The sequence below is a fragment of the Bactrocera oleae genome, chromosome 6 (genome assembly GCF_042242935.1).
Source record: "Bactrocera oleae isolate idBacOlea1 chromosome 6, idBacOlea1, whole genome shotgun sequence".
Classification (NCBI taxonomy): domain Eukaryota; kingdom Metazoa; phylum Arthropoda; class Insecta; order Diptera; family Tephritidae; genus Bactrocera; species Bactrocera oleae.
The window spans coordinates 13675103-13699023 of record NC_091540.1 but is presented as its reverse complement, the minus strand read 5'-3'; the positions used below and the strand labels follow the sequence as shown (position 1 = coordinate 13699023).

Sequence of the window (23921 nt, the reverse complement as noted above, 5' to 3'; positions counted from 1 at the left end):
TCATGGTCATTAACGATGGCAGAGAACGTATATTCATATATATATATAATATCCATTCATTGAATATTCATATAAATATAAATAATATACGTGCTCTGATACAAGGATGCCGATTGATGGATATTACTTTGTGGATACTTTTATTTGTTTTTCATTTATTGTACGTAATATATGTATGTATGTATATATAGTAGTTTGTCATAAATTTTAACGATATTACTATCAATTCCTGCATATCAATTCGAATAATTTTTGAATGAACTAGCGAGTGCTTTAACGGAGAGAATAAATGCAGAAACATTGCTCATGCGTGGAAATTAACTTTATTCTCCTAGCTTTCCTTACAGTGCAGAAAATGGGAGCGCTTCTCTAGCTGTGAGATACAACTTAATAATTAGCAAAGTGTCTACATGGGCGAACGCGTACATATGGTACACACTAACAACAAAAAATGTATATATAGAAGTGTACGAATTCCTGCACAGGACATTGTCTAATGTCGACTATTGGCAGCCAACATTGAGAACCGCTGCGGCAACAGGACAAGTAATCGAAAGTGGTTTCAAAGCGTTTGTACACACTTTCATTCGCAAGCCAGATTAACACACGGATGGTGTTTGCTTCGGAGGAAAAGTGACAGTGTAAAAAATCGAAAAACATTGAAAATAGCAATTAATATCATTTTGTGTTTTAAATTAAAAATCGATAAACTAAAAAGTTACATATCAGTAAAATCATGCTGCTTAAGGAAAGACGTATCGCCACACAAATTGTGCACTGTCTTCTAGTATTTGTATTAGGTGAGTATATCTGTGCAGTACAACAGCAGAAAATCGATAAGCGTTTTGCACGAGGCCACAGGCAGGATATTACAATTTATTACAGTTTAGTGAATTAAAAATGGAATACATAATATTTATGCAGTCATTTTTTTTTTAATGTTACTATTACTATCATTATTGTATTATAAATAGACATTATTTTCTTAAATTTCAGTGTCGCTTTGTGATAGCCTGCAGCTGGGCGCCTTCACCACCAAAACGCCCAGGGTTACCAAGTACACGACGAAGCCAGCATCGGTAAGTATGCATTGGTAAAGCAGTGGGCGTATTTAGCTGTTTCGTCACCAAATTTTAATTGATTCAATGTTAAGACGTAAGCAAAGTCAGCCGCTTACGATCGATAAGCTTGTATTGGTGTGCAGCTACAATTAGTGTGCTGTATAAGTTATGCTTTTATACGCTAATGAGTAGAACTGCAGCTTCAGTTCCAATACACATAATATTAAGTTAAATAATACAATATAAGTGCGTATTGGTAGAAAACGAAGTATGTATGTCTATAATTCGAATGGCAAACACATTTTTATTGGCTTCCTTTTATTTGGGAAAGTTTAAAAAAAAAATCATTGAAGAAATTAAGTCGAGTGCATATTTAGTCTAGTTATCGCTTGCGCGTATTATTATAAAACATATTTATTATAAAGCTGATTAATTTTATTTACTTTTGTAGTCCTCCTCAATGAATCACGATGCTACAACATCTATTTATCGGCTCAATGCCACAAATGGAATCACCTGCATTTTGGTTAGTGTGGATGGCCTCATCAGTATTAAATATCGGAATAAGTTGAACGAAGATGTTGAGGCAGATCTCTATCTACCCGATGATCCAAAACTCACTGGCGAGTGTGTGGAATCCAATATGGAAATATTGAGATTAGACTTCAAAGGATTCGTTCTGACAATGACTTTCCGAAAGGTGAGTGAACAAGTAAAAAGTGGCATCGTTCATATTAGTTACTAAATACTTGTATGTATGTGCATTTGCCCGAATGTGACTGGCCAAGAAGTTGACAGCGTGAAGATTTACCTATCATAGTTGTAAAACAGTGGCTGACATATGTTAAGTACCTATAATATATATAATTAGGAGTGATCATTTTATAGTTTTGTGCCTCACACATAAATTCCTTTAGGCGTATTGATACAGTGACTCTTAAATTCTTCTACCAGCATTAATTGCGGTTTCGTCGATCACAAAGGCTCCCATGATCACCAAAGTTTGTTATATTAATATATAATGACAACTGCACGACATATACCAAACATTCGTAGGGGGTAACATCATCGACATTGAATAACTTATTGCTGCCTTGAAAATATAGCAATGGCTATTAATGAATCTACCAATGCAACACTGCTAAAATATTGTCTGCAGCCGTTGCAGCTAAGTAGCAAAATGTATCCGTTCGATGGCTCCAAGCTGTTAGATTTTATGAGAAGCTTTTTTACGTAAGCTATACACAATAAAAGCAGGTTTTGATAATGCCCGCAGTTGAAGAACCGGGCAGATTCTTTACAATACCACCGTATATACTACATGGTTTCGCTTAAATGCTGTCTCGGACTTATTTATAGATATGTGTATTGGTTGACTATACCGACTTAGCATTATTGAAAACTAAAAAAGAAGTGTTTCGGGTCAAACTTCCAACTTCTCTGCAACAGAGATCTGTACCTGAAATTGTGAAATTCATTCGTTATTTTAGCGGCAGGCATCATTGCCTGAATAATTTTAAGGAACGCTGCCGAGTTATCAGAATTTCCGTGTCCTTTCCGGTTACGTAGACCCGCCGTCGGCAAAACCGGCCATGCTCTTATTTCATAAATTATTAATTGTTTGTTGCTGGTTGCAAAGCACGACGTTGGAAAAATGGAGAGTCGAAAAAGGTTTCAGACTATTATTATTACGTAGTTTGCTTTTTATATTTCAGCATTTGACAACCCAAGTTGCTAGATTACTCACGACTTCATCGTAAAGTTTGACACTTTTAATGTTATACAGACGTTTTGACATACCAGCGCCATTTGTGTTGTTTACAGTAACTTAAAATATTCATTTCGGCTAAATCTCTCGATTCTCATACATAAACTTGATCTGCTGGGCTTTCAGCCAAGATTCCTTCAATGGGTATCTTCCTATCTTTATAATAGAACACAACGAGTTATATTTGAGGATACACCTTCAGATACAATTAATGTTTCTTCAAGTGTTCCACAAGGTAGTCATCTTGGCCCGATTCTGTTCTTGTTGTTTATTAATGATATCTCTTCAGTAATAGAATTCTCAAAAGGTTTATTCTACGCTGACGACGTAAAGTTTTTTAAATCATAGACTTCAACTTAGGAAAGGTGTCTGTTACAAACAGACTTAAACAATTTGGTTGCATGGTGTGATAGAAATGATTTGCCATTGAATCTCAATAAATGTAAGACGATGTGCTTTTCCCGTAGACCTATGCACCACACTTCTTATGTAATAAAACACCATATTCTAGAGCAAGTGTTTAACTATGTTGATTTGGGAGTTAATATGAACCTTAAGCTTAATTTTAGTCTTCATATTGATACCATGGTCTTGAAAGCAAAAGCTGTCCTCAGTTTTGTTAAACGTTGGTCTAAAGAATTTAGAGATCCGTATATTACTAAAACACTTTATACAACTTTGGTTAGACCTATATTGGAATATGGCTCTGTTGTATGGAACCCTAGCTACCAAATCCATTCTGACAAGTTAGGGTCTGTTCAAAAACAATTTTTACTTTTCGCCTTAGCGCATTTCCGATGGGATTCTAGGGTAAGTCTACCTCCATACACTAGTCGTTTAAAACTTATTAATCTACTTACACTTTCTAGTCGTAGGGAAATGCTTGGCATAATATTCTTAGTGAAAATTTTGAATGGAACAGTTTGGAGTTCTTTTCTCCTGTCTGAAATTAAATTTAATATCCCGTTTCGCCTTTCGAGGCAGTTTAGAGCATTACTGCTAAAATCCTGTAGATCAAATTTTGAACTAAACGAGCCATTCCGCCGTATATGTCATGATTTTAATTCTCATTCCAGCACATTTGACTTATCTGACTCACTTTTCAAAATTAAAAAGACTTTATTGTTTTCTCTTAATAAATGAATATGTAACAATTTATTATATTGTAACCTTAAATCTTGGCTGTTGAAATTTTTGTTTCTGTAGCTGAGCAGTTTAAGATCTCAACACTTAAAAAACTTCTTGCCTTTTCTGACTCGGCTAATTCCGCACGTATGCGGATTGCGCCCCTCGCGTCGGTTGGGCGGGAGGAGGGTAATCGTTGGGTTATTATTATTATTATTAAAAAATGGAATAAAATTGCAAAAATTTTCAAGCGATCAGTTTTTAATTAAATTTTTGGCGATTAAGCTCTATCAAGAACCAATGCTTATCGATGACATGGTGAATTAAAACGGGGTCGTAGAACTCTTCAAGACGAATTTCGTGACGGTTGTTCAAAATCAGTTGTTGTTCTGGAAACTATTGATGCTGTGCGCAAACTGATATTGCAAGATCGTCATGTGAACTATCGTGAGATTGAGACAACTATAGGGATTAGTGGGACCAGCATACCTTCAATATTACACTACATTCGACTGTAAAAGAAAATTGTTCACGTTGGATCCCACACAGTTTATCAATTGCCTAAAAAAGGCGCGTTTCGATTGGTCGAGAAAAATTAAAAAAAAAACAATACGATATCAGTGTTTCGAAACACGTCTATGACACCGTGACAGGTGATAGATCGTGGATTTACACGTAGTAGTTACTCGACTGTATGGGGGTTTCCAGATGAGACGAATGCAACAAAAGTTGTTCGCGCACGTAGCACTTTCAAGCACATCGTTGCCTGGTTTTGGGGTGTATATTGCACATACTACTAGAGCAACGTGGAACAGTAAATTCTGAGTGCTACACAACTATTTGTTTGCCAGTTATCTTTGAAGAAATTAGGAAGAACAACCGCCGAAGACGGATCACTTTTCACCACGATAATGCGAGCTCTCATACAATAACTGAAACAACTGCACTTTTGAGCAGTCAAAACATCGATTTGATGCGTCCTTCACCGTATATGTAGTCCTGACTTGGCACCGAGTAACTTCTTTTAATTCCCGTACGTAAAAAATAAACTAAGAGATCAACGTTTTTCGACATCTGAAGCGGCAGTTGATGCGTTCAGAACGCATGTTTTGGAGATAACTCAAACAGAGTAGCAAAAGTGCTTCGAAAATTGGTTCAAACGCATGCAAAAATGTATACAACTTAATGGAGAGTATTTTAAAAAGTAATAAAGCTTAACCCAAAATATAAAAGGCTAATCCCGCATTATAATATTTCTTTTATAAATCCAAAGCAACGAGTGGCTCTTTCTATTTTAGCTTATTACACAGTTTATTGGCTGGCTTGGAACTTTTACCTGACCACTTAGTACCTATATATATACTCCATAGTCTTATATATGCAAATATTCGTTAGCCCTTTCAAAACCAAGCTCAATGCTATTACTTTTTAATTCCAACTTCCAACAGTCATCTGGTGGCGAAGGATGGTACATAAATCAATTCGAACTCACCTATTCTTCATCGAATTCGCTTTTTGAACATCCTGATCGCCCAAATTTGGATGTGAAACTTACCTCACCGATACACACGCCAATGTACTTTCCAACGCCCGTCGGCAAGTCTTACGTTTGTGACAAGGAGCAAAGCGTCGTATTGTATGCACCAATAGATTCCGGTGACATGTCGGGGCACATTGCGCGCCTCTACCTGCGTGACTTGCACATGCAAAGCTTCATGTTTAAGGAAAGCGGCAAGTGGGGCCCGCCGTTCCATTGCAGCGCAACGGGATCATATCGCGATGAGACGGCACCACTAGCGGTGGGCACCGCCTTAGCGATAGCGGTACTAATTACTATATCCGGCTACGGTGGTTGGCGGTAAGTAGCAACGGCGCAGACGGTGTAGAGCACGTGTTTAAACTGTTTTATATTTCTCACATGCAGCTACTTCAAAATCAAGAAAGTCCAATATGGTTCTATGGAGTAAGGAGGATCTGGACAGAAAATGAAACTTGCATACAATTTGGTCGATGTCTTAATGGATTCGTGTAAGATAATTCAGTTCTTTAACATGCAGCCTTACAAAAGTTGACGAAACATAAAGTAAAGTGTTCCGCTTGCGAAAAACGTTGTACATATCTGGTTATTATTCGTAATTTATGTCAAATGTAAAATATTTCTTTTTCAAATTGATATGTCTAAGAACAATTATCTGTGTATTCAAATAGCAAACGGTAAGGAAATGGAAAATGCCATGTAGCAAGTAATTAGAAAGCGAACATTAAATGCGATTAAATTATGAGAATTGCAAAAAGTCTTCCATTATTGTTAAATAAATACAAAACACAAACAAAAACAACAAATTTAAAAGTGTAGTGAAAATGTATGCGCACTACAATGAGCATATAACCGCATATGCATGATATATATATATATTAATCTACACATACATACCTGCACGTATGTACATGAGAGTGAAATTCTTAAATTTTTTGTTTTTGGTTAAAATTATGCGAGAAAATTATAATAAGGCAAGTTTAACAATTTAAAGTAACTAAAAAGCAATTTTCTCATGCATTTTAATAAAATTAACTAAATAAGTATATATTTTCTATTTGATTGACAAAATCTGACATATTACATCTGAAATCTTAACTTTCTCAAATTCTATGCCGATTTTTATTGCATATTAAATTATAGTAAAATTGCACAAAAATCTCAAAGAAATCTTAATGTTGTTAAAATGTAACAAATATGGTATAAAAATCCTACATATATGTATAAACATACATATAGCATGTTTAACGTTGGCCACACGTTAAAATATTAATGATGGTCTAAAGCAGTTTGGAAATTTGACGTTACTGCTGCCGAAAAATAATTAAAATTTTGTTAGAATAATTGACATCTGAACTGTAGAGTGGCGCAACAACAAAAAATAAAATTGTGAATTATTTCGATTTTTATTTTTAAAATATTAATGATGGTCTAAAGCAGTTTGGAAATTTGATGTTACTGCTGCCGAAAAATAATTAAAATTTTGTTAGAATAATTGACATCTGAACTGTAGAGTGGCGCAACAACAAAAAATAAAATTGTGAATTATTTCGATTTTTATTTTTAAAATATTAATGATGGTCTAAAGCAGTTTGGAAATTTGATGTTACTGCTGCCGAAAAATAATTAAAATTTTGTTAGAATAATTGACATCTGAACTGTAGAGTGGCGCAACAACAAAAAATAAAATTGTGAATTATTTCGATTTTTATTTTTAAAATATTAATGATGGTCTAAAGAAGTTTGGAAATTTGATGTTACTGCTGCCGAAAAATAGTTAAAATTTTGTTTTAGAATAATTGACATTTGAACTGTAGAGTGGCCCAACAACAAAAAAAAAAAATTGTGAATTCATTTTCATAAACATTTACGTTTTTTTAAGAAAACCTGACGGCTTATGCGTTATATAAATATAATATAAACAAAAATGAATTTAAGGTTTATTTTAATAGAAAAATATATTAATATGAATACGAAGAAAAGCTTAAGATATATTATCTAGCAGAAATATGAACTAAATGTCTGACAAAGCGCATTAATTGGAAAGCTAATCTAGACAATTTGCTGAAGTGTTAGTTTTGAATTACAAATAATTGAATTTTTGCTGCCGAGTTTTGGAAAAAACACATATTATATATATACTTAAATACTTTCCAAATGCATATAGAATAAAAACATATGCACACTAAAGTGTATGCAGCAAATGCGAAACATAAATATGTACCTTGAGCATATCAAATACCTAATATCAAAACTATGTACCGTTGTTAGTTTTTAGCATATTTATTTTTTTGCTTTCTTGTTGTAACTTGGTAATTGAACGGCTGGATTGCAATGCTAAAAAAACAACCAACGGCCAATATCGATTATAACGAGCTGCATGCGAGTTGGTATATAATTTGGCCAATAGACGACAGACATTTGCAATGCGCGAGCAGTTGCATGAAAATATCATTTCATATATGCACACACATGTACACAAAGCATTTTTATTGTAAATACTAGCGTACATTGTTGGGTTAAAGAGATTGTTATTATAATTGATTATATATACACACACATAAATGAAATAAATATAGTATATCAACTACTTATCAACATAGTTTATAACTGTATATTTGCAAGGAAATTATATATCATATATTATATGTTTTGTGGTGTGGATACAAAACTCTGCTGCGTTGTCTCGAAGTTATAGAGCAAGTATGCCAATGTTAAAATTCCGAGGACAGAGGTCTTGGGTGAAAGTTTTCTTCATCACTGAAACTGCTTTAAGCGGCTATTTTCAAATGAAATAAACGCACAAAATGTTTATGGTAAACACCAGTGAAATGAAGCAGCCAAAAATTGTTATCGTGCTATAGTTATGGAAATCAATTACTTTGACTGATTACTAAGCTGAGAAACTGACATTTGCGCGCTTATGCATATATGTATATATATACAAATCTCAGCGTATTTATCGATTGCAAATGAACGCTGTCTATGCATTTGGTAATGCTGCGGCAATTTTCATAAACACACAAAATGCGCCGCGCACAAATATCCGAAGCAAGTTAACCGTTGCGTTCAGCGTTCAGTGGAAAAAAAATTGACGGCGGCCATATGCTTTGAACGATGATTAGTAATGGTTTTAGGTTTTTAGTTTTTAGTTTTTCCTACTTTCGCACTGAGTTCGCGTTGTGCCGCAGCCATTTTAGCATTTCAGTTATTTTAGTCGGTTGCGCACAAGCAGAGCATGAACAATAAGCCAACAGGTATGTAACATTGAGCAAATCAAATAACAAATCAAAGCGCATGCACATTCGCCGTGCACTGATAGTTAAAATCGTGCGCATGTATGTATTTGTACGTAGAAACTGGCATACATATGTATATACAGGCCTACAGGCGTTTAACAACACAATAGATGAAGAGGGTAAATATTGGCTAAACATTTACTTCCAACAGACAGTTGAACAGTGTGCAAGCAACAGCAAAATGTATGTAAAATCGTGTTTGGTGCACCGATCGCTATACAGGGTTTTAACACAATTTAGTCGCAACATTCTTTTAACATTTTTAAAGGCAACAACAATATTTTTATTTCTATTTTATATTTGAAATAATTTGAATTATTTAGAAAATTTGTTGCTATAAATTTAATAACGCATACAACGCAGTAACCGAGTGCGTATGTACGCGTTCAAATTGCACAACACAAAGCGTCCTTATGACACCAAAGAAATTAGCCATTATTTCAAGCAAATGCATTATTAGTGGCAGCCAGCGGGTTCGTGTTTTAAGTCTTCTGTACTCGGCCACAGGAACATAAACGAGCAATACTCGTACGATATCGGCAGGTCTGGCCTCGAAAGTATTACATCACAGCATTGCTACCGTTTGCCCTGCCCGCTGTGCCCGTGGTTTTTCCGCCGTTTTATTGTTATGGCGGTCGGTTTGCACAAGCGTCGACCGCTGGTCATTCCACACGTTTGCTCCTTTTCATATAATAATTTATTGTTTTTATTGTTTACAGTTTCTGCACATTTTGTCGATATTTATGTGTTAATAACCTCAGACTAATTAAGAAGCTGCCATTAAGTGAGGCCGAACGTGTTTAGTGTCATAAAGGACTAGCGGCTCTTCTGTTAGGCAAAGGTTAGCTAAAGGATTGAGTTTTGTTTACTGCTCTTTACGGCGCTGACGTTGAATGGTTGCAATAGCGTGCAAGGTTTAGAGTAAGGGTTGAGAAAAACGATCTGCAAAATATTGAGCGAAACATTTAAAACAACAAATATTCTGAAACAAATGAGCAAAGTTGTAGTGTGCAATTGGTGATTTATGCGCCTACGTTCTATTTCGATTGAAACATAACTGCACTCAAACACACACACATACACACGCCTGAATTGAACGAATTGTTGGTAAGCAGGTAGCTGCGGGCGTAGCATGTATAATTGTGTGGCTTAATTGTTTTAAGGACTGGCATTTGACCTTGGACATATGTTGCACATAAATGTGCTCGCGTTTCGCTCTGCGCGCAACGTTTGTGCCTTTACTTTAATCTAATCGGTAAACATTTGCATATTTGTTTGCATAACATAAATGTTTGCGATAGGTAATAGCAATAAAATTAGAGCACTATTCGGTTATTATTGGAAGAAATATTTTCAAGCGTGTTCAGTAGTCTGTCTAAAATTTCTGAAACCATTTTTGAGCTCAAAAAGTGACGGAAACTGATAATCAAAGGGTGCGAAGCTTGAATTTTGTATATACAAGTAACAGCTGTAGGAGAAGAAACTGGCGCACCCAGAAAGTAGGGGAAGAAGCGGCAAGTATATAGATATGTAACGAAAGACCGAATATTGTTATGAAAAAAGTCAAAAAATATCAACTTTTTTAATGATTTAATTTTAATGATGACAGTCGATTATTTTTACATAGAAATTTAAATTAGAGTGTAGTTTTTTTCGCAGTTAGAGGTTTTTTTAAGTAAATTGAAAATTATTTCTGACGTTCTGTTATAACCCATTTCATTACAACTTGCTTTTTACCACTGCATTCAAAAACTGTCTCGCAGTACAGGAGTATATGCTCAAGAGTTGAATGTGATTACGCTTGTGTACCAATATGCTCATGCCCCATGTCTGACTGCGGGCAGATTTAACATTTGTAGAAGGCGCTGTAAAACGTACCAAATAATGTGCCAATGAGAAAAATCAACAAATTTGTAAATGGACAGAAAATGTTTATACTCTTGTACTTGTATAAGTAAACCAACAATGGGCTGACTGCTGAAAAGCAGATTCTGCGTACAGCGTTCGCTATGAACAAATATTAATGTTTATGTGACGAAGTGAAAAAGTTGAATATTATGCTGAATTATTGTGGAGAGCACCACTTGGAATGAGATACATGGGAATTAAGTTGGTCTTTAACAAGCTATGCTACTGAAAATGTAGCAACACAAAAGTAAAAAATAATCGATAAGTAATATCGATAAGGTCACTGGAATAAATAAAAAAAAACACAACCTAAAGATCTGATTTTCTGCAGCAAAAAAGTAAAAAATAATCGTTAAATAATGTTGAATTGGAAATTAAAAATATCGATAGCCAATGAGTTCTTTGCATAAAGTCATAGGGATAAATCAAAAAAAAAAAAAGATAACCTAAAGATCTGCTTTTCTGGTGACACGCAACACAAGTGTAATAATGTATTCAAATATATCCTTACTGAAGGCTGTCTACAAAAACTAGCATTCTAGTATTTCCTTTTTTATTTTTATTTATTATACGTTGTTCTCTACCTGGCCCCCAACGAATGCGTTCAGCTGATTTAAAACCACTTATTTAGTGCCATTTAAACTGGTCTAAATTATTAATTGCAAGATCTATGAAGCGATATATCAAATCAAAATGAGGGATGTAGCAGCATGAAGCGCATGCAAAATCTTTAGATTGATTATGATTTTTTCTGCATTTGAATTTTTTTTTTAGAAAAGAAGAGGAAAAGAAGGGCTGACATTTGACCTTGGACATGTTGTAAAGTTGTTGCTACAACCACACCAATTAGTCTCTTATCGTGCTACTGCAGATCTATTTGTCAGTGGTTATTTACTTGAGTACTTTGTGTGCTTACTAATGCAAAATATTCTCTAACGTTGAACCGAATACAATTTTTCGTGTATTATCCACATGATCAACTCGGAATGACAAGATATGAAAGCTACTGAATGGCGAGTGATCTCTAGTTAATAAATCTGACAAATCAACAAGACTTGCGACAAAAACAACAGTAGCTACACAACAGACACATGTGAGCGCTGTGCTTTTTGCTCTTGTGTGCGTACACCGTAAGTGAGGCTGGCCAGCGTTCGAGCATTCGAAACAGGTAAGTCGGTAAACGATTTGACCTGCTGAACATGGCTGTTTGTGCCACGAAGGTGTGGCTCCGGTGAACGCTCGCAACAAGTGTGAGTGGCAACGTCAATGTGTGCGACTGAGTTGGCAGCACAAGCGAAAGGGTGGGATTTAAGTGTAGCTTGCTGATGTCAAAGCAGGAAAGATAGAAGAAAAACAAAGTGTATTGTTTGTGGAAATTTATATATATGAAAAAAAAACAAAAACAAACACAAATAAATACATACATACATTGGCGACTACAACCGAATGGTCATTCGACCGGCCGATCTGCTAACGACAACGAACGCATATCGCTGAAGACGGACGTTTGTGATGGCTGAAAAAATTAGCACCGATCATTAGCTTGGTAGTGCGCAAACGGGTGTGAAGTCCGAAAAAAAAGTTATGCGAATAACGCGAATGCGATCGCGTACGCAAAGGTGACCGCAAAGTGATCAAAATGAGCTAAATAGCCACACAAAAAAAAAAAAAAAAAACAAAGAACACATAGAAAATTACCAAAATATTCAAAACAATAGAAACAAGCGTCAAGCTACCGAAAATACTAAGAATATTTAATAATTAAATAAGGATCTACGTAGTTATATAAAGTAATATAAGTGCAATAAGTTAGCGAGTTATCTCATATTTACAAGAAAGTGTGTGGAAAATTATAGTGTGCGCTGAGCAATAAATAGGATACACAACTGCAACAGGGACGTCAGTCATCTCTTTTGGAGCGAAGAAAGCAAAAAGAAATTCTACAGTTCCAACAGAGTAAGTTTAAGCAAGCAGGTTTGTTAGTCTACATTCGGGTTCATATTGGAATAAAAAAAAAATTGTTAAGCCTTGACTGCTTTAACATAATTTCAATAATGAAAGATTATAGCAGTTAAATGACATGACATGAAAGTCTTTTTTTAAATTATATTACTAATTCTGATGCAAATTAACACTTTTATTAAGCTTGTGTAAATCATAGGGTCAGTATAAAATACTGCATATGTTATAGATTCTCTAGCTTATTCACATATTCTTCGCAGCGCCGTATATGAAGATACGTTTAGTGCATAATGAGACAAAATATTGCATAAAAAAGTAAAGTTCGCAAGATAATCTTACATCTTCGCTCTGACTTACACTTGAAGTTAACAGCTACAATAAGTAGCACGAGCCTGAACATAAGGACTAGCATGCTAACAGCAGCAACATTTCTACATCCCTTTATAAAAACCCTTTAACAAGTGCTTTATGTTTCACTATGTAACTCTTTGTATTGCCATTAGACACTTTAAGATGCACTAAGTCTTCTATCGGCGTTTCATACAAAAGCTATTTAAAAACTGTTTATTTTACTTTTCGCAGATCGCAAAATTATACATAATATAATAAAAAAAATATTGTATAAAAAATATTTTTTTTTTTATATATAAAGTATTTACCTTCTTACAGCGTAGCGTTATAATATAGGTGACACAATGTTTCTAGTTTGAGATTTTCACACGCAAATTAGTAAAGTTATAAAAGTTTGCCCGCTTGTCACAGACAAAAGTAAATACTCGCACGTTAAATGACAAAAAATGGTATTTTAATAAGCTGACACTAATCAATTGTATACAATGGCAAACACAATAACCGTACAAAAGCCAACAACAGTAAACGTCGTCGAAAAAATTATAACACGTTAATAAAAAGTGCGAGAAGCCGAGGAAGAAAGGCCAATTCTGCTATATACAGCCAGCAGAGCAATTACGACCAATGTGAAAATTATCCTATTAAATAAAGCTGTTAAAAAAAAAATCGTACATACTTATGCATGTATGTATGTATGTATGTATGCAAGCATGTTATGGCAATACACAAATGTAAGAGTCGCCAAAAAGCAGAATTGCGTGTTGAAGGAATTGACCAGCACTCGGCGACGCAGCGCATCACTGTTGGCGGGAAAGCAGCTGAGCTGCTATGACGCTGGCGATCATAAAGACAGCACGAATGCGCGCGTACATACTTGACAAATGGATACTAATTAATTGCAGTTTGTACAAAGTTTTAGTAACTGGCAGCAAGGGGCTGGTTTGGAGCAGTCCAACGCTTTCATTGGTTATGAAAAGTGCGTTCGGCAATTAGCTGTATCAGCCGAAGGAATTACTATTTGAATTGTTTATCATATGAATTAGTTTAGATATTGTTGCGCAGCGCATCGCCCTCTACCGCGATTTCGTGTGAATGGTGCTCGATTAAAGAGCTCAAATATTGCGCGCCTTAACTGAAATTATCGCTACTGGTGACAACTTTGGCGGGCCAGTGTGAAACTCCTTCCGAAAACATGCACACACACAAACACACGCATTATACAGTAAAGCGCCTTTGTGTATTCGTGTATGTGTGTGTGATGTTTCTACAAAGACACAATGTGTGGGCGCCATCGCTTCTGTTGGGCAAACTTGTTGCGTGCTGAATTATGGGGAGGCGTTTTTTCGTACCATCGAAGCTAATTGGAATTTGAAGCGTGTGACAGCGACTGTGATTAGCAGCTTTGCAGCGGAAGTTGACAGCAGTTGGGGTAGTGCCGGTGGATAATCGCGTATGAAAGTGTGAAATTTGACAATTTCATTTAATTCACATACCAACGGAAATAACAATGTCAATATGGACATGGTGTCGCAGCACGTGAAATAACAAAGCCGGCTGATAAGCTGATAATCATAACAACGATAAAAGTCAACAAATGACATACGCAAATTTGCTTATTATGAATAATTATTAAAAGTTTAAGCGTTTGCCGATATATCCATGATTTCGAATTTAGTTCAAAACCAAAGAAAAAATACAAAAACAAAAAGAAGGAGCAAAGCCAGGGAAATGCGTTGATTTGCATAAGGTTTGTTAGATCAACGAAAATCAATATAACGGGTGTTTTTTTCGAGGTATAGAACTTTAAGTTGGTATTATTGCTCAAGATTGCGACCGATTTCACAGCTGTCAAGTAATTTATTCTCATTTTGGTTTGGCAATTCATTATGAATAGACTCACGCCTGAACAACGCTTGCAAATAGTGCAAATTTATTTCGAAAATAATGGTTCTGTGCGGAATACGTATCGTGCACTACGTTCATTTTATCGTATCAGCTGGTGGAATCATTGGTCCGTACTTCTTCAAAAACGATGATGGCCAGAACGTTACAGTCAATGGTGATTGCCATGATTACTAACATTCCTGAATTGAACAACCATTATTTCTAGGAGCTGTGGTTCCAACAAGACGGCGCAACATGGCACACAGCTCGTGCCACAATCGTTTTATTGAAAGACACGTTTGGTGATCGCCTAATTTCACGTTTTGGACCTGTGAACTGGCCTCCAAGGTCTTGTGATTTAACACCGCTAGACTACTTTCTGTGGGGTTATGCAAAGTCATTGGTCTACGCGCATAAGCCAGAAACGCTTAACCATTTTGAAGACAACATTCGCCGTGTTATTGCTGATATACATGCCACAAGATTATCTTTCGGATAAATAAAATTCTTGTCAATCGAATAAACCCTCGTTCTTTTATTGCAATTTAAAGTTCTATACCTCTAAAAAACACCCTTTATATAGTATATGGTAGTTTGGGTAATTCCTGGACCAATTTTACAATCTTTCCGCAATAAACTAAAGCATAACCAATATTATACGTGCAGTCAATTTTGCTGAGGATCTTAGACATTTGCCGATATATGCGTTTTAAAGTCAGCCGATAGTTCGAAAATCATTATATTACGTATATGGAGGCTAAAGGAGTTATTGACCCGATACAACCCTATTTTAACATATATACATATTATTTACCGAAAAGGACTATCTTCGAATTTCTGTAATATATCTCACAGATTGACTGATATTTTCAAACAAATGTTCGCTGCAAGCGCTGTGGTCCACATATTCGCTATCTGGTATTTAGACAAATTTTGGTAATAAGATGGAGCAATTGAAAGCCACTGTTTGTGGTAAGTTTTATGGCGATACATTCATTGGTGCTTGAATTGCATACTGGAAGGTGAAAGCATCAGATGAAATTTTAATAATATATTTAAAATTGAGTTATATGGGGAAGTAGGCGTGGTTGTTATCAGATTTCGCACTGAAACATAGAAATAAGAAGATAAAATTATATAATATATACATATACAGTTTGGTAGATATCGGTCGAGTAGGTTCACATATATGAATTTTCAACGAAATGTGGGCGGTGTCACGCCCATTGTTCAATTTTGATCACGGCCCCTATAAAATCCTCTCTTACCATTTCGGTGGTAAAATTTTATGTCTCTGGCGTGTTTATTATTGGTTTATCGCTCTTTTAGTAGTTTCTAATAGAACCGTTATATGTGGAGTGGGCGGGGTGATCACCCGATTTCAACCATTTTTACAGTGTCGGTAGAAGTGCTTAAGGGATTTATCTTGAGCGTTTTTGGTTCTTGTAACTTAAGTGGTTTAGGATATATGTTTATTAAACCTCTTAAAGGACGGGGCCACGCCCAGTTTTTCAAAAGTTTTTGATCTTCTGTGCCAAATTACAGTTTTATATCTTAATTTAGTTCTTAGTTATGGTCTTTTCGTTTAATTGAGTTTTGTGGGCGTGGCTGTCGTCCATATACGTACTCGTCCTTACTCTTTTGCCTGGGAACACGTGTACCACAGTTTCATCACGATATCTCATTTTTTACTAAAGCTACAGCTTACACAGAAAGACGGACGTACAGACAGACATCCGGATTTAAACTCGTCGCGTCATTCTGATCATTTATACTGGTACATATATGTTTATATATATAAGTCCATATTTATCTCGCTTAGTTTTGGGTCATACAAACAACCGTTAGATAAATAATACTATTATACTCTGTAGCAACATGTTGCTAGAGCATAAAAATAGTTAAGTTTAAAAAGTTTCAAATATTTCTAAAATAATTTGTATTTAAACTTTGAATCTGAAGCAAATGATATTTGGCAAGTAATCGTGAGAATATCGGTGCGTTTGAATTATTTAAAGGTGTTAATCGAATTCAAGAATTAATTAAGAGAAATTAATTTTAGGTGCATGTGCTGCACGAAATGCAATTTAATAAAATTATTTATTGTTTTTGGTCACATACATACGTGGAGCGGACTTAGACTGCGACATCTGCGATATTTCAGTTGGCTACAGTATTTGGCTGATGCCGCGTGAAACATGCGCTAAATTACCGTGTATTTAGGATAACAACAACTTTGAGTCAATCTATAATCCGTACACACATGCATGCAATTCAGCTTCTGAAAATAATTAAAAAAGAAATAACGAAAAAACATATGCTCAAATGAGTGCAAGAGTCGCCATTTGTATTCATCGAATATCGCTTCAAATTAGCCTGTTTTGTATACTTTTGACTGCCTTTCAGCCAAGTGTGCAAATAATATGAGCAAGTCGAGCGGCTTTCAACCATTTTGTACGCCACGAATAGTGTGTACTCGCATACATTCCTATAACATATGTATATATGTAGATATGTGTTTGTCATATACATATGTATACATATATATAGTAAATAAGTTTGTTTGTGGCTTTTGTATTGGCTTGATTTTAGTGTAAATATTGTATTAAAATTTTAAATTGTTCAAATGAATTTCGAATAGCGCACATACTTATGTATGTACCTGCCATTACGGCGAAGAGGCGAGGCGGCGTAGCAGCATGTGATATATGCAAAACGGAGTAAGAAAATGTTAAAAGTTTCATTAAGTAAATAATACAAGTAACTGGAGATCATGATGCGCGCATACACACACATACACATTTCTATTTGCTTATGGAAGAAGGTAGATGCCACACCAATATGGCGGTCATATGGCACACCATTGTTGTTTGTTTTCATACACTTTATATTTTATATTTACTCTACTCTTCTTTTTGTTTTGTGCCTATTTCCAACGGTGTTAGTAAACATTTACATTTGCCTTGTTGCCAGGCTCGGCTATGCGTGAATATACATTTGTATAAGTCTAGTCTTTGTAAATAGACAATTCGTTTGTGCTTATAATGTGTAAAGTAATGCATTAGCTTCAACAAAAAAGCGAGTAAAGCGAGAAAAGCAAGTTGGCTTATTAAAAAGTTGGAACTATATACAATCAACATGTTATTTGAAAGCAACTTCTAAACCATACTTGATATCAGTAAGCAGTGACAGTAAGAAAGCAACATCTATCATTTATCAGCACTAAATTTAAAATTTTATTTTCCTTGCTTGCTTTTGGAGTGCAGTTTAAAAACATTTGATCACGCTCACATTATTGCGCTGCTTCATATGCTCAGTTGACAAAAAGTTGCAAATGTCTGCATTAACAGAAAGCCACTGCATATATGTGTAGTAACATTATCCGCTGTCACAAGCGTGACAAGTTCGTCGCTTAAGTCTTTTGTTTGTTCATTCTTTACACTAATCAAGCGTGTTTTTATTGCTGATTGAATTTGGTTTGAACCAAGCGCAACTGACACAAACTCGGCTGCTCAAGTTGAAACTAGTTACGGTATTAAATTGAAATGCACGATTTGCGGCAGTGCCTTGCACGGTTGTCATGCACTACACAGACGAGTTGATGTGTAGATATGTATTAGAAGCTGTAGTGCTTACTACCACATGTCTGTCTATTTCCAGAATAGATAAACGATGATTTCTACAAAGTACCTTTGCACGACCATACGTCATCATATGCCATAACACAAAAAAAAAACGTCAAAAACAATTCAATCAGTATCAATACAAATACAAAGAATATATATAAAATAGATAAATAACAACAAAAACGCGTCATAAAATCCAATAAAAAATTTTCGTCCAAAGAGGTAGCGTTGCCTAATACATACATAGCTACAAATTCATGGCGTGATAAAATCAAGCAGCGCTACGCAGTGTACAGCGGCAACAATAACAATACCAACAACGGCAAAAACAATAACAGAAGCAACAATAAAATGTCGGCAAAGCACCAATTTCGACGGTCATAAAAATAAACAAAACTATTAATACATTTTGTTAATTTATGACATTTACGGCAGTTCGTCAACGGTTGTCTGCGGCAAGATGCCCACAAGCTGTGCAGTTGGAAAGAATGCAGAAAAAGATTTAGACATCACTTCGGTATGCAGAGCAGCCGCACGGCTAGCTAGCAACCTCACCCAAGCACTAGCAAACAGCAAACGGCTGCGGCTTTGGTCGCGCAGTAAAAGTAGTAATGTAGCGGTTGCGGCAGGCGGAGTTGAAATAAAAAGAGAAATTACATTAATGAAATGACAGCAGCGATACAACAGCAACATAGCCATCATAAATGGCCGGCACAAATGCTTATAAGTGTCTGATTGATTGTGTTGTGGGAAGTGTCTTTTGTTTTTGTTTTTTTTTTTTTTTTTTTGTGCACATAAGTGCTCCTTTTATAACGTGCCATCTTAGTGGTTATTCGACGCGCCGCAACTACAACTGCGTGCGTGCTGTTCTTTGTTAACGCAGCAGCCGCCGGCATTCGAAGTTCAACTGCTGCTGCGGTTCCCAGAGCTTGCAGGGCCGGTGCATGCAATAAAACTCAAAAGCCGACAAACGTTTTCGGCTCCATGTAAGTGCACCCATACGCCATATACCTTCAAAATGTTATATGCAACATATAGTGTGCGCTTACTGCTTACTTCATGGTCTCATGGTGTGTGTTAGTAAATGAAAAGTTGAGTAATGAAGTCATCCGCTTTGGAATGCACGCAACGTTTTGAGTCGTTGTAATCGATAGAAATGTTGGCATTAAACAGTTGTACCTTCAGTAAAGGTAAATTGAAAACTTTTATCAACAATTGATTCGTTGACAACGCTCTTCAATTTTTCGATTTTCGATCTCGATTTGATCGAACCTGAGGTAGTGTACTTGTATGCGTGTTGGCGTTGCCGCCCTCAGTTCTACTCACTCGTTCATTAAGTTCATGCTTGTGTTTAATTGTGATAAATTTATTTTATGAACTAATAAAATTTGTATTTCTGTTGCTAACAAAAGGATTTGTTTGTTCGATGGCCATTCAAAACACTTCAAAACACTTTGAGTGCGAGTAATTACGACATTGTTGAATTTCGGCACAAACACTGAATTATTGAGCAGTTCTGTCATTTTAGAGAGCGTAAAAATATTTTGATTATTTTGCTCTGCAGGTGCAATTGCTTGTCTTCTCCATAGCCAGCGCTCATTAAGGAAGAAAAAATAGTTTTTGATTTAGTATTTAGTTTTCTAGAAAAAGTTATGAGCTGAACGCTGAAACGTTGCACTGCTTGCAGAACTCTGCAATCTGAGTAACAGAGCTATTGCTTGTCAGCTGATATAATTACTTTTAAAATGTCTACTTTTGTGCGAATCCATTATGTTTAAGCGTATTCCTAAGGTTAGCTTCCAGAAATGTATATAATTGTTGCACAAAGCCAAAGTCAAAATCAATAAATATATAACAACTAATAAACATAAATGCATACAATTTTTTCAGACACGATGACCACCTCACATATTTTGTCTGCTGCCGATCCCGCCGGCATGAATGGTGCTAGCAATCATAGTAATAGCAATAACAACATCAATAATATGACGGGCGTTAATGCCGACAACAACAGTGTTGGCGGCGCACTTCACAATGGTACCAACAACACTAACGGCGGCGGCCATTCGGGGGCTCACTCGCCGCATCACGCACACCACAACATGGCGGCCAACAGTAGTGGCAGCAATGGGGTCAATGTTGGCAACACCGGCGGCATGAGCGGCAGCATGAACCAACTCGGCGGATCGCTGGCGGCGAACCGCAGCCCGGGCATGGAGAGAAATCTGCATGTCAGTCTCGATGACCGCGAATTGTGGTTGCGCTTTCAGAATCTCACCAACGAAATGATCGTTACAAAGAATGGCAGGTAAGTTGATTTAGCTTGGTCAACATGACACGCAGTAGAGCTGATGTGTTCATGTAGTGAGTGTTTAACGCTGTTATTGTAGTCTAAGAGTATACAGATAGCGTGCTTTCTGCTATTGTTACGCGTTAATTGGCAATGAGTTCTATAATATAGTTTCAATATAGTTTGAATAGGTTTTTCTATTTATTTGTTTGGATATGAAAAATAAGTTTTACGATGCTCCTAATTAATAGTTAACGTTTGCACGAGGTGTGATATTTTTCCTCATACTTTTACAAATAGAGCTTTTAAAAATAAATCTAGTTTAATTATTAAATAAAACGAGCAGGGCTGAACTGCAAATGAGCCAGCTGGAAAATTTGTGTTTGCAAAGCAGTGGAGGGAGGGCGGTATGAAATTAACTGATGTCGTATTTTCAAAAATATACTCACTTTTTTAGACGCATGTTTCCGGTGGTCAAGATTAGCACTTCTGGTTTGGATCCAGCTGCAATGTATACAGTGTTGCTGGAGTTCGTGCAGGTGGACACACATCGCTGGAAGTATGTCAACGGCGAGTGGGTGAGTCCAGTTTACAAAGACATATGCTAAGTTCAAATTATAATTAACGCAGTGTCATGCGGATTTTCTTCAGGTACCCGGCGGCAAGGCAGAGGTTCCACCCGCAAACCCCATCTATGTGCATCCCGAGTCGCCGAACTTCGGTGCGCACTGGATGAAAGAACCGATTTCGTTTGCCAAGGTGAAGTTAACGAACAAAACCAATGGCAATGGTCAGATTATGCTAAATTCGTTGCACAAATATGAGCCACGTGTGCATTTGGTGCGCGTGGGCTCAGAGCAGCGTCACGTGGTCACATATGCATTCCCAGAGACACAATTCATTGCTGTTACCGCATATCAAAATGAAGAGGTTACATCTTTGAAAATCAAATACAATCCGTTTGCAAAAGCTTTTTTGGATGCCAAGGTAAGTACTTCGCTAAATCGTAAATCGTTAATTTTCTAACAAAAACACACACTCTTGCACAAAGGAGCGTCCGGATACATTGTATTCACATGAGGCACCATACGGCTGGCTAATACCGCCGCCAACACATTATACAAGCGTTGCACAGGCACCACCTCCACCGCCACCCAGCTTGGCCGTGTCGAACACTCCATTGGGTATGAGTTGTGATCGTTATGGGCGCGCGCTCAACACTCGCGGTATGGCTACACATAGTGCACGCGCCTCACCGTACGCCCGACCGCGTCTCGCCTCGAGCACACCTGGCACAAGCTCGCCAGGTCCTGTAGGTGCGGGCGTAATTAATGGCAGCGCTGGTAGTGCATCGCCGCCGCAGCAGCCGCCTTCGGCACCGCACACACCCACCAGCATGCAGTCCACACACACTAACAATATGAGTGCTGGCGCCAGTAATGCTGGTTTGACTAGTTCCGCGAGCGCGGTCGGCACTTTTTCAGGATTTACCAGTTCCTATTCGCAATCCAGTTTTATGCCGGTGGAGCCGAGCTCTTCGATGTTTTCATATGCCGGCAGTTGGCAAAGCAACGGTGGTTATTGGGGCACACCGGCGGCGGTGCCAGCTGTACCACCAACAGCGGTGCCGGTAAATGTCACTCAAAACAGTAGCAACGGCAGCGGCAGTATTGCCCGTTCGATGTGTAAGTAGTAACATAAAAAAGCTTCTGAAAAAAGTAATTATCTGACAGATGATGATTTGTTTGCTTCGCTACAGCTGCACATAATTCACCATCTCCCACTAACGGTGCTTCACCAAACTACACGAGTCCTTCCCCTGGTTATACTATTCACCATCTGACATCGCATCCTTCTCATCAGTACAATGTTGCACAATCGGCGGCGGTAGCGGCACATGCAGCGGATATGTATCAAAGCGCCGCACCCACACAGTCATACGCCGCGCCGCCAACACATCAGGTCTATCATCCCACGCCCACATCGCCACCCCATCAGTTGTACACGAATGTGCTGAATGCACCAACGGCGTTAAGTTATGCCGGCGGCTCGTGGCATAATGGCGGTGGCGCTGAGTATGGATTGTATCAGAATGCGGCTTATGGCTACCAGCCGGAGTATATACCTTTAGTCTCGGACTTGGGGTAAGTTTATGTGAGACAAAATCTCATTTAAACTCTAAATATTTTGAATTTTACCCTTTGCAAAGTACCGCAGAGTTCGCCAAATTCGTACATTTGGTGAGGCTTATGTGTTCTCAACAAAAGAACTTTAATTATTACTTGTAATTACCGCGAATAGTACTTACAATTGAAAAATTCAAAATAAAAAAGAAAACTGCTTTTAGCGCGATTTTAAACTAATTTCATTGAATGTAGTTTTTATTGATATCCTCCTCCCACTCACCCACCAACAACCCTAAATCCCCGTCCGTCTTTCACCAATTTATCTTATGCACCAGCAGCTATACCACGCATCCGCTAGAGCCCATCGAAGTTCCTAAATCGTTCGAAGACTCACAAGCCGCCATATACAAGTCACCACATCAGACGGGCGGCGATGGCGCTGGAAGCTCAGTACTAACATTGGAATGCACCAATTTGAAGGAACATTCGTCCTCCGTCGCCGTGAAATTGGAAACGCTAGACGCTAGTGTAGTTGCGGCTAGTCACGAGCGTGGCGCCGCGGTCGCAACTGCTGCCGAAGTTGTCGCTGCCACAGACAGCCAAAATACGCCAAGCGGAGCCTGGACACCGCTCACACCACCACAGAGCGCGTTGCAATAAAATAATCGTATGTGGATGCAAAGCCTTCAGAAGCCATTTTGTTCAAATTTGTTGTATTAAACTATTTTTAGAATTTTAGCGGAATGATCATTAAACTTCTGTTTATCGTGTTTATAATTTAACTTAGTTTAGTCCTCAACATGTATATATAGACGATTGATTAATAAATAGATATTAGATGCTACAAAAACACTTTCGAAGCGTCGTAATTGTTTTCTAATAAGTTAGTTAAGCATCGTTTGTCTCTGTGCTGAACATTCTCCTACTCTTCAACAAATAAGAATAGCGTTAAGTCGTTACCAAACGGCTGCTAAGACTTGCCAG

At 37.1% G+C, this 23921-nt stretch overlaps 2 protein-coding genes across 6 annotated transcripts; both read left to right on the top strand.

Moving 5' to 3' along the window:
* Nucleotides 1-480: 480 nt before the first annotated feature.
* On the top strand, nucleotides 481-8093 carry LOC106621972 (lysosome-associated membrane glycoprotein 5). Its single transcript, XM_014241005.3, has 5 exons — nucleotides 481-800; nucleotides 997-1079; nucleotides 1513-1761; nucleotides 5403-5812; nucleotides 5879-8093. The coding sequence occupies exons 1-5, from the start codon at nucleotides 737-739 to the stop codon at nucleotides 5919-5921; spliced, it is 849 nt and encodes a 282-aa protein (XP_014096480.2). The 5' UTR covers nucleotides 481-736; the 3' UTR covers nucleotides 5922-8093.
* A 4058-nt stretch (nucleotides 8094-12151) lies between these two features.
* On the top strand, nucleotides 12152-23781 carry byn (T-domain transcriptional activator brachyenteron). 5 transcript variants are annotated; one of them, XM_014241017.3, is made up of 7 exons: nucleotides 12152-12654; nucleotides 20412-20829; nucleotides 21269-21389; nucleotides 21442-21798; nucleotides 21863-22496; nucleotides 22571-22955; nucleotides 23276-23781. In XM_014241017.3, the coding sequence occupies exons 2-7, from the start codon at nucleotides 20417-20419 to the stop codon at nucleotides 23595-23597; spliced, it is 2232 nt and encodes a 743-aa protein (XP_014096492.2). In that variant the 5' UTR covers nucleotides 12152-12654; nucleotides 20412-20416; the 3' UTR covers nucleotides 23598-23781. The 5 variants fall into 5 exon arrangements, with proteins under 5 accessions (XP_014096492.2, XP_069967983.1, XP_069967982.1 ...); XM_070111882.1 differs by lacking the exon at nucleotides 12152-12654 and having other exon boundaries at nucleotides 20393-20829; nucleotides 21463-21798; XM_070111881.1 differs by lacking the exon at nucleotides 12152-12654 and having other exon boundaries at nucleotides 20393-20829; nucleotides 21866-22496.
* Nucleotides 23782-23921: the final 140 nt, after the last annotated feature.

Bases quoted from the DNA above. Each gene is read 5' to 3' on its own strand.
- byn (XM_070111880.1), top strand. From the start codon at position 20,393: ATGCATACAATTTTTTCAGACACGATGACCACCTCACATATTTTGTCT. The intron at 20,830-21,268 runs GTAAGTTGATTT...TCACTTTTTTAG, and splicing joins ATCGTTACAAAGAATGGCAG to ACGCATGTTTCCGGTGGTCA. The intron at 21,390-21,441 runs GTGAGTCCAGTT...TAATTAACGCAG, and splicing joins AGTATGTCAACGGCGAGTGG to TGTCATGCGGATTTTCTTCA.
- LOC106621972 (XM_014241005.3), top strand. From the start codon at position 737: ATGCTGCTTAAGGAAAGACGTATCGCCACACAAATTGTGCACTGTCTT. The intron at 1,080-1,512 runs GTAAGTATGCAT...TTACTTTTGTAG, and splicing joins ACACGACGAAGCCAGCATCG to TCCTCCTCAATGAATCACGA. The intron at 5,813-5,878 runs GTAAGTAGCAAC...TCTCACATGCAG, and splicing joins TCCGGCTACGGTGGTTGGCG to CTACTTCAAAATCAAGAAAG.